Source organism: Haliotis cracherodii, unplaced genomic scaffold, assembly GCF_022045235.1.
Source record: "Haliotis cracherodii isolate W230 unplaced genomic scaffold, xgHalCrac1.p SCAF_6, whole genome shotgun sequence".
NCBI classification, from domain to species: Eukaryota; Metazoa; Mollusca; class Gastropoda; order Lepetellida; family Haliotidae; genus Haliotis; species Haliotis cracherodii.
Genome location: NW_027266319.1, coordinates 14,118,386 through 14,129,053, shown reverse-complemented (window position 1 = coordinate 14,129,053; position 10,668 = coordinate 14,118,386). Strand labels below are relative to the sequence as shown.

General features: G+C 39.4%; 1 protein-coding gene across 1 annotated transcript in view; it reads left to right on the top strand.

The window, feature by feature from the left end:
• Positions 1-252: 252 nt before the first annotated feature.
• The window catches only part of LOC139445947 (uncharacterized), a 126,945-nt gene continuing 116,529 nt past the window's right edge, over positions 253-10,668 (top strand). Inside the window, exon 1 of the mRNA XM_071227196.1 lies at positions 253-1,945. Coding sequence (XP_071083297.1) covers positions 253-1,945 — 1,693 coding nt within the window. The remainder of the gene's footprint in view (positions 1,946-10,668) is intronic.

Here is a 10,668-nt window from a genome sequence, read left to right as displayed (position 1 = left end):
TCTTCCATAATTATTATTAAGAAGAAGTAGCAGATTTAAAAGAGTGGTCTACGGCGTTTGAGTCTTGAAATTCTAAATCAGAGATGCAGAGTTGAGAATCAATCCTCAGCATTCAGTTGGTCGTCATTCGTGGTTAGGAAAGTAGTGCGCTTGTCAACGAATCGATATGTCTGTATCTACCGATGGCTAAGCGTCGGCTGCTAGCCGCGGTGTATCAAACCTTCCCCATCCTGCCTTGGTTGGGGTTGTGGAATGGGATGCCGCCCGAGCAAGCATGCCTCAAGTAAAATCCGAGCGGCAGAGGCAATGGGAGGTGGATTTGGAGCCCATTTCGGTTCGGGGAAGTTTACCAGAAGAGTGCGACCAGGCGGGTTTCCAACCCAGGTGAAAAATTCTACATCACTGGCTGCCTGTCATCCGTCAACGGAGTTCAGTGACTTTTCTACAACAACTGCGACTTATAATTCCCCCGGGTACAAGACATCTAAAATAACTGTGAGGCTGTCAAGCGATGGATCAACTTTGGAAATTGAAAAGTGTGAAATCGAGCCCGAGGTTGTCATACAGCGTTCGGAAAGTGCGCCAATTTTACCATCCGCGGATGCTTCTCAAGAGCTGACAACGACAAGCTTCCAACAGATTGTATGCGCCGATGTGGCGCCAGTACCTTATCAGTTTAGATCGGAGAAAAATGAATATAATGACAATCATTCCTTACTGTGCTCAGAATTTCACACCAGAATTATTTCTTCAGAACTGCGTGACAATCGAACGACACCTATACGTGCACCAAAAGCCACCATAGACGAACTGGATGATTTTTCGATTACACTTCCGAAAGCAACTTTAGCTGTCCAAGAGGAGACCTATTTATTATCATCAACCACTTCGTATGAAAAAGGGAGTACCGAAAGCCATTCTTCTCCAGGCTCTTGTCGCCATGGCAAAATAGATAAGTCTTCATCTGAGAAACAAGATGTCCAGTTAAGGAATACCGTTGATAATACTGAATTATTGGGCAAAGTGGGTGAAAATCAGTCTGATTGTATTGGCCATCATTTAAATTGCATTGCAAGGACAGAAAGTGATGAAGTGCTATGTATAGGAGTGGGCTGCAAATCTACTTCATGTTCATGTAATAAAGTTCACTTGAAAGATTCGGTGTCACCGTCTGCAGGAGCAAGTGGAATTTCAGGCAGATCTCATATTGAAAGTGTTCAGCGAAAGCTTGCCTTTTGTTCCTATTCTCACACGACAGATGAGTCGTGGGACCGAGGCATCTTTGGATTGGGAAACTTTACCGAAACTCATGTACATACCAAAGAACATTCAAGAGATGGGAGCGAGATTGACATTTATGGAGACGATTTATCATCCCCCATTGACAAGACAGGCGAGCTACCGCAAATCAGGCATCAAACATACGCCGTCCGTGCCAGCAGTCTTGCGATAGTTGAACCTGGAGATATCATCAAAGCCAAGCATAATCACACTGTCAGTGATAAAACCAGAAACCCGACACAGTCCTGTTCCTCTTGTCAGACTCAAAGATGGGTTCCTGATATCACTGGTGCCAATTTTTACCCACATAAGAGATCTGGGGAAGGAAGAAACTTGATTAAATCTGTGACAAACGAGATTACCCTTTCAGTTCCATGTATAAGTCACTGCCCACATGGTTATAAAGAAAATGTAAATATGGTGACTACGGAGAATTCTGTAGTGGAGGAATGTACTACTGATGGTTTTGATGAAACTGGAAACTGTGTTTGTACGTTGGAAGTGCCCCACACACCTAGAGTGACCACAAGTGATTGTTCTTTGACATGCAAGGAAGGCATTCCTGTTGTCATGGAAACTGAATTGAAAGCTGAAGAAGTTGAGGAGACAGATGATGTTGTTTCAGATTGCGACATTGCGTACGTGCACAGGGATTTTATCAATGGTAAGAATTGTCTCTGAAACTGTTAAGACTCTCATAAAAATTAGTTCCTTGCGTCCTTTGATGATATTCAAAGGACAGTCATTAGCATCGTCTGGGACACAATTGTTATAGCAATAGGAGACGGACAGAAACAGTTGGCTGCCCTGTGAACAGGCAATTCTGATCACAGTTCTCTAGAAAACATTAGTAATGCTTCACATACCATGCATTTCCCCAAAGAGTGATTACTTCCCGTACGAATATAAAGCTTCCCTGGTGAATATTTTTTGTAGTTCTGTGCTGATGAATGTCTCCAGACAGACCTACAGCACTGATATTTGTGTACAATTAGGGACTTTCAACAAAATATAACTGGTAACTCATGTATAGCTGAATAAGAGACTCTCTTGACGGAGGGTACTTACAGTCTATAGTCTGCCCGGTGTAAGTGGATGGGTTGGAGGTGTAAGTCTTGTTCACTTTCAGTCAGTTATTTGGGTTGGAAGCGTGAATCTACCTAATTTTCCATTTTCTATACAGCCTTGAAGTGGAAGTTGGTTAATTTTCTGTTGGCAGTGTTGGTAGGAAGTGACAGTCTAGTGAATATTTTGTCAACTTTGTATTGGAAATGAGAGTCTGTTAACATTCTGTTGGCTGTTGGTTGGAAGTGTGAGTTGGTTAATTTTCCATTTACAATTTGAATTGGAAGGTAATCCTTATTAATTTCTGTTGTCTCTAAATTGAAAGCGTTAGTCTGGCGAATTTTCTATTTAATATATTGTTTGAAAGCATGACTATGACTTTCTGAGGATTATGTTTCCAATAAGGATTAATGGGGTGGTGCACGTGCAGATCCGGGGTAGAATAGGTCTTCAGCAACCCATGCTTGCCATTTAAGGCGACTATGCCTGTCCTAAGAGGCAACTAACGGGATTGGATGGTCAGGCTCGCTGACTTGGTTGATGCATGCCCTCGATCCTTATTGCATGGATCGATGCTCATGTTGTTGATCATTGGATTGTCTTGTATAGACTTGATTACTTTCAGACTGCCGTCATAAAGCTGGAATATTGCTGAGTGTGGCGTTAAACAACAAACAAACAAAAAATGGGATGGTAGGGTAGACTACTTGTTAAAGCATTATTTCATCATGAATAAGGCTCAGGTTTGATTCTCCAGATTGGTAAAATGTGTGATTCCCATTTCTGATGTACGCCATTGTAATATTGCTAAAAAGGGGGTAAAAACCTAACATCCTCACTGACTGTTCAACGATCCGAGTTTTAATTGTGAGTCTGTTTAACTTTCTGTTGACAAAGTGATAAGGTAGGAAGCTTGGTTCTGGTTAATTTTCTCTTGGGCATTTGTGCTCTGCATGGCATGTCCACTTGTCTGGTGAGTGGAAGATAATTAAAGTCTACATAGTTTTTTCTATGTGTCAGACCACCTCTGTGGTATAGTGGTAGAATGTCTGCCTGGAGAGCACCAGGTTTGGGGTTTGATCCCTGGCCGTGTCATACCAAAAGATGTTAAAAGATGATATGGATGCTCGTCACTATATAAGTGCAATAATCTTGGACGAAACGTTAAACCCCATTTCAACTTACCTCACCTATGAAGACAATATTGTTCTGGCACAGAATTCACAAGACAAGATAGATGAGATTTCTGGTAGTTTGGAGACTGACATACATCTTATCAGTATTAATAAGCAGAGATTCAAACATGTCAAATTTCATTGCAGGCAACTGAATTGAAAGTCACCATATTGTGTGAAGTAGTATTATAGGTTTATGAAAACTGTTTCAGTTTTATTATATAAAAATCTGATTAATTGTTTTTTTTATCTTCATTTCCAACAGTTTAGTATGATATTGTGTAAAGATACTGTTTTATGCCTGAATCAAATCAAAGAATATTTTTATAATGGGTAATCAGGCAAGACAATAACAAAGATATTTCAGAAGTTTTTGTGAAAAAACCCCACAAATCTGAATAATTTTCCAAATGTGCAATATTAGGTTTGCCATTCAGTGTTTCAGCTGACTTTTTAGGGGGTCCTGATTTTAAGTAGACACCATAAATACAACTTTTCAGTTTAAATTGTCCATATTTGATGTTTGAGGTCAACACCTACATGATCTGTTAAAATTCAAACATTTTGAATATTACCTGTCATGAAATGTATGATGTGAGTCAATATTAATCTGTTGACCAAAAACTATTTTATTCCACAAAGGTCTGGAATTTTTTGTTTCGATATTTTTAGTTGACGCTACAGAAATACATAGCAACTGTATGGATGTAAATAGCACCAACACCAGCAGTCCAATCATATTTAAATGTCTTTGTGAAAAAAACAGTTTTGATATAATGCTCTCAGTGACTGTTTTATAACAAACTCTTTGTTAAGGTGGATCAATATCGATGAAACTTATGATTAAAATTTTCAATTCAGAAATGGAAAACGTCAGATATATGATTCATTTTGTATTGGTAATAATGTCTCCATATACAACCGTCCCACAGCATGCCGATATGGTTGCGTTTTGATGAGATTGAAAGTACTTATTTTTGTGTGTGAGTTGTGCTATATTTAAGTCCTTTGATGTCAGCAAAAGCTGCAATTAGAATGCTAGCTTTTCAGTGATTTAGTAAAAAATGTACGATGGTTAAAAGGTTTGGTGTCAATGCATTTTGTGGAAATAACAGGTTGTCAATCAAGATGACCGTTGACAGAATTTCAGGATAAGTGACCATTTAATGACTGTCAGAATTTTATGGAACTTACATAAGTCGACATTACACGTTGGAAAAAAAATGTTATAAATATGTGATGTCTTTCTGATTATGTAGTGTTTGTTTGCTTTTAACTTTTATAAGATGTGCAGCTCAATGAAATATAATGAAATAAATGTTTGTTAATTGTGATCTCAGTTTTTGAAAGTTGTCAGTTTTTAATCTATAAGCGTGGTAAGGGCATACACTTTGTATTCAAATGTGGCATAGGGCACTCATGAAGCGTATTAGGTATGCCTTTTGGAACAAAATGTGCCAACTAGATGAATCAGATGACCCATCTTCAAACTCAGTGAATGTATTTCACGAAGGCTAAATAATTAGCAGTTTGCCTCTGTCGATCCTTTTCACTGAGATTGATAATACTTTCATGTTCTGACTCAAGGGGGGTGGGGGGGCACGGGTGGCCCAGTCGTCTAAGGCGCCGTGATTAGCTGTGCAGAGTTGCGTCCCTCGGGCACGCCAGAAGCCTATTATTGGTGTTTGAATCCCGGTTCGCCACGATTATGTTTCTAGGTTTGTCAGCACCATACCCATGCTCGTGGGTTTCACCGAAGTGGTAAACATCTGAGACCTGCATTACTTCGGGCTTTCCTCCCACATTAAGCTGACACACCGCGATTTTAACTGGAATGCTGTTAAAAGCGGCGATAAACCCAACTCACTCACTCACTCAGACTAAAGGGGGTAGCTTAGCCAGGTAGAACAAGAGACGACAAGTATTCACGTGAACATCATATGTATAAGTAGCTAACAAGTAAATACGACAATGGTGATTATACATAGACTTCCCAGGGAAAGAGTACGTTCCTAGGAAGACTAGAGCAAGTCTGTGAACACTTCTTTTGGAATACCAATGGTTTGGGCAAGTTCACCAATCTACGCAAGGATAGCTTGTGTGAACCAACCATATGGTATTAACATTTGTATAACGGTAATGTGAGGTTTCAAACTATTTGGAACCTTAAGCTTTGCAAATTGGATGAGAATCAACTATACGTTGATTCTGACTAGCAATTGATATCTATTGTTTTAGACAAATAGCCCTGAATAATTAGGGGTCTGCCTAGGCTTACTTAATACAGAGGTAATAAAGTGGTGTAGACAATGTAATATTAGCCTGTTTTTATAGTTATTTATGATTAAGGGTTGTTTACTTTGGGCCCGTAAGACCCTGATTACAGTAGAGATAATTATTTGAAATGGGTTTTTTTCTGTAACAAAGTATATAAGGTTGGTAATTTGGAAGATTGCAATGATATTCTATTGTTAATTATTTTTTATTTAGTATTTTTTATAAGTTACCACCATTAAAGAATTCCCCACATGGTATTTGGTATTGGTGAGCATAAGTGCAAAATGTAGGTTCATTTTCCTTGCCCATTATAATAACTTTTTTTATTTCTACATTTCATAAAAACACTCACTCACTCACTCACTTAAAAAAAAGACTTTTGAAGACTTTTGAAGACTTTTGCGGTCTTTTAACACCTAGACGTTGCTAATCTCTAGGGTCAATACCTTCCTGGAGAGAACAACTGTTTTCTCACTGGGTGCCAGCGTCTCCTGCTCTGTCATTGATCGTTATCGATCATTAACAATTAAATGTTAGGCTTTCAATAACTTGTCTGTCTTCTGTTCACAAATTTCAACGCAACATAATCCTTACATGAACTAATTGTAAAGTGTAATTAGTCCAGTTTTCATCTGTAGACATTTTTGCTGTTGCTCTGATGGCTTAGTTTGAATTGCATTCACAAGTTATATAATGATTGCTCAGTGTATGACATGGTTGAAATCATTCGTAGCTTTTGTGTTGTCTGCTAGAAATCATTAGCCACGTTGAATAGCCATGTTTGTTTGCACCAGTGGGATACTTTTCGGTCATTGGCTGTTTTGGGGTTTTGTTATTTTTTATTTGTCTTTTTATTGTTGTGACTCCTATTGAACTAGATCTGTAGGACATTTCAAATACTGTTTTACAGAATGATTTTACAATGAATGACAGACAGCTGTTGAAGTTGTCTTTGCACGGAGTTAGGACCTGTTGCTTGACAGGAGTCGGTCGGGTTTATGGAACGTGTGAGTGATGGGTTTATTGTCATGGTAACGGTATCTTCATCCTATCCAGGTGTGTGTGATGCTGTCAGGTGTTTGAGGGATCTTGAATGTGATTTACTACTTCTGTGAAACTTCTGGGATGCTGGGTTGCAGGTTGGTTCATTTTGTAGGACAGTGATTGTCGTCCAAAATGTCCAAGAGGTACTTTTCAAATGTGGCAATGATATAGAAGAATATCCTTTCAAGAATGTTGATAAAATCCTGATGATGTCAGGATGTCGTTTGTCTCAAACATAATCACTGGGTATACTGATCAACAAACCAAAGATCATAAATAGTTAGGTGAGTGAGTATGGTTTTACGTTTCTTTTAGCAATATTCATGCAATATCACGGCGGGGGACACCAGAAATGGGCTTCACACTTTGTACCCAAGTCGGGAATCAAACCTTGGTCTTCGGCATAAATGGTTAGGTGTTTCGAAAACAAGATGGTGGCCCCAAAGACATTTCTGCCCTTTTTTTTTTCTGAAATCCGTATTCAATGTTACTCTGAAAAGAAGTATACATATTTCAGAGGCTAGGGATGAGGGATGATATACGGAAAAATCTTCAGAGATGTAGAAATGCGTTCTAAACCAAATAGTAAACTTTGACCTCCAGAACTTACATATTAGATGGCTGATAAGAGATGGAACGATGAGCAGGTGTTGTAACCTCTGCTAGTTTGGGAGCAAGCTGGAAATGATTGTACTTTGTATTCAGTAAGTAAATAGATTATCTTTTGTAAAGGACACAATTTTCACATCTCATCTCATTCACCTTTGAAGATCCGGGTTAGAAAAGGTCTTCAGAAACCCATGCTTGCCGTAAAAGGCGACTATGCTTGTCGTAAGAGGCGACGAACGGGATCGGGTGGTCAGGCTCACTGACATGGTTGATGCATGTCATCGATCCCAATTGCGTGGATCGGTGCTCATGATGTCAATCACTGGATTGTCCGGTCCAGACTCGATTATTTATAGACCCCTGTCATGTAGTTGGAATAATGCTGAGTGCAGCGTTAAACAACAAACAAAAAAGAACATTCACCATTTGGCTGAAATAACTCTGATGCGACTTAAATTTTAACTCACACACTGGCCTTTTATGAATGAATACTACAATGATGTCAGTGTACTTTTAATATGTTCCATTTTGTGTTCATTTATATGAAACATTGTTGTAAATGGTTAACACATACAGTTGTTATGGTTATTAATACTATACCAATATGTAACAGTGTGCAACAATTTCATTTGCTATTAGTTTAACTGCCTAATTTTCAAAACCTACATGTACTTTGAGAGGTGCACACCCCTGCACCCCCCTCTGTATCCGCCCATGCATGTCATAGTATCCCAATTAAGTAGATCGATGCTCATGATGTCAATCAATGGATCAGTCAGGTCCAGACTCGATTATTTACAGATCGCTGTCATATAGCTGGAATATTGAGTGGGGCGTTAAACAAACAAACAAACAAACAAACAAAGCAGGACTTGCACCATCCCTTGAGCATTGTTTGCATGCTATTCCAAAAATTAGAAAAAAACAAATATTATTTGATTAAGACTGTAGGAGATTCTTTGAAAGAAATGGTTTTACGATACCCTTGCAGGGGGCTATAATTAAAGAATTGCTGATAGTTTCTTGCCAATCCTTCCACCAATGGTACTATATATCACTGCTCCACGCTTCGAATCACATTCCATGTTTTCAAGTCAAAATTTTGAATCAGCTCCAGGTGCACATGAAGGAAGATTGTGTTTCCATTCAAAAAGATCGGATGTTTTTTGGTTTTTTTTGCAAGTATTACAAAAGGAAATAATATTCTGTTCAAACAGATTTAAAAAATGTAGAAGGAATCTTTCAAATTGAAATTTCCATTACCAGACCCAGCATGTCGCTACCATTTGCAGTGCATGTTTTATTGCATGTTGCCTAAGTGAAGACTACTTCCTCCATAAGAAGAAGATGTTAGTTCTGTCAACGTGGTCCATTCTGTGCTTTTACCTCCTCATTACAAATTGTCAAAGGGGACTGATCAAAGGTTACATAATCAATACTTGTAATTGAAGGCCGCCTAAACACCAGACTTGCTCCAACAGTGGTTACAGTAGCATGGTTTGGTGTGGTGATGCTTCCACAGGCTCACATGGCGAGGTTTCAAAGGGAAGAAACTGGGACTCGAGTGACAACAATAGCTAATGCTTCCTAGAACACTTCAAAGCTGCTTTGAGAAAGTCAATGCTGTCCGACCTCTTGATGTAGATACTCTCTGTCTGTGATTTGAAAAAGATGAGCTAACTCCTTGTCTGTTAGTTATTTTCAGATTTCCAAGCCCTAAATGGTGGAAGACTCTTTTTTTTTTCAAAATAGAGTCCGTCACATTCATGCCTTTAGATTCAAGGGGCTGCCTCCGTAGTCTAGTGGAGAGGAAGGCTGGTGGTTTGATCAACCGGGCCATGTATACCAAAGACGTTAAAAGATGGTACTTGTTGTTTACTCTGCCTGGGGCTCGGCATTAAGGGGCTAAAACAACGACTGGATGGCTTGGCCTCTGTATACTGTGTCTGAGTAGGTTTTCCATGTTAAACTGTGGCATGGAATCTCAGCGGGCTAGCACTCCGAAACCAGCATTAGTCTAGTACAAACAGCCTCACACACATGTGCAAGCACGTCCCTTTATGAGTGTGATAATATTGAACCCATCGTTAAATGCCATGTTACAATTTAGTCAGACTATGTGAGTGTATGTCTGCTGGAGTCGTGTTGCACGAACATAGTTATTCAGCTTTGTTGTGTTGGGAATATTCAATATACCTTTTAGTTCAATTTTCCTGTTTACTTTTGAAAGGATCTTTGGTTTGAGCAAAATCAATGGATTTTTAATTAAAGTTGATGTATATGTTGTGTTCATTATATTGTCAATGAAATGCCTGCATGTATGGCTAACATAGACATGCTGTTACATATTGCTATTTTAGGGTTCTGAGTGAGTGAGGTGGGTCGAAAGCCGATTTTGGTTGGTTCACACAAGCTATCCTTGCGTAGATTAGTGAACTTGCCCAAACCATTGGTATTCCAAAAGAAGTGTTCACAGACTTGCTTTAGTCTTCCTAGGAACTAGCTCTTTCCCTGGGCAGTCTATGTATAATCACCATTGTCGTATTTACTTGTTAGCTATTTATACATATGATGTTCACGTGAATACTTGTCGTCTCTTGTTCTACCTGGCTAAGCTACCCCCTTTAGTCTGAGTGAGTGAGTGAGTTGGGTTTAACGCCGCTTTTAACAGTATTCCAGTCATATTGCGGTGTGTCAGCTTAATGTGGGAGGAAACCCTTAAGTGATGCAGGTCTCAGACATTTACCACTTCGGTGAAACCCACGTCTGAGTGAATGAGTTGGGTTTAACACTGCTTTTAACAGTATTCTAGTTATATCATGACGTGTCAGCTTAATGGGGGAGGAAAGCCCAAAGTGTTGCAGGCCTCAGACGTTTACCACTTAGGTGAAAACCCACGAGCACGGGTATGGTGCTGACAAACCTAGAAACATAATTGGAGCGAACCGGGATTCGAACCCACAATCATAGGTTTCTGGCGTGCCCAAGGGACGCAACTTTGCACAGCAAATCGCGGCACCTTAGACGACTGGGCCACCTTTGTCCCTTTAGGGTTGTGAATGCTGTGTCAACATTAGCCAAACAATCTCAACATAAACAGATGATGATTCTGTTTTCTTGAACACTTATGGACATAAAAGATGAATGAGATTTGTTTGTTGTTTGACGCCACAGTCAGCAATACTCGAGCTACATGATGACAGTCTGTAAATAATCG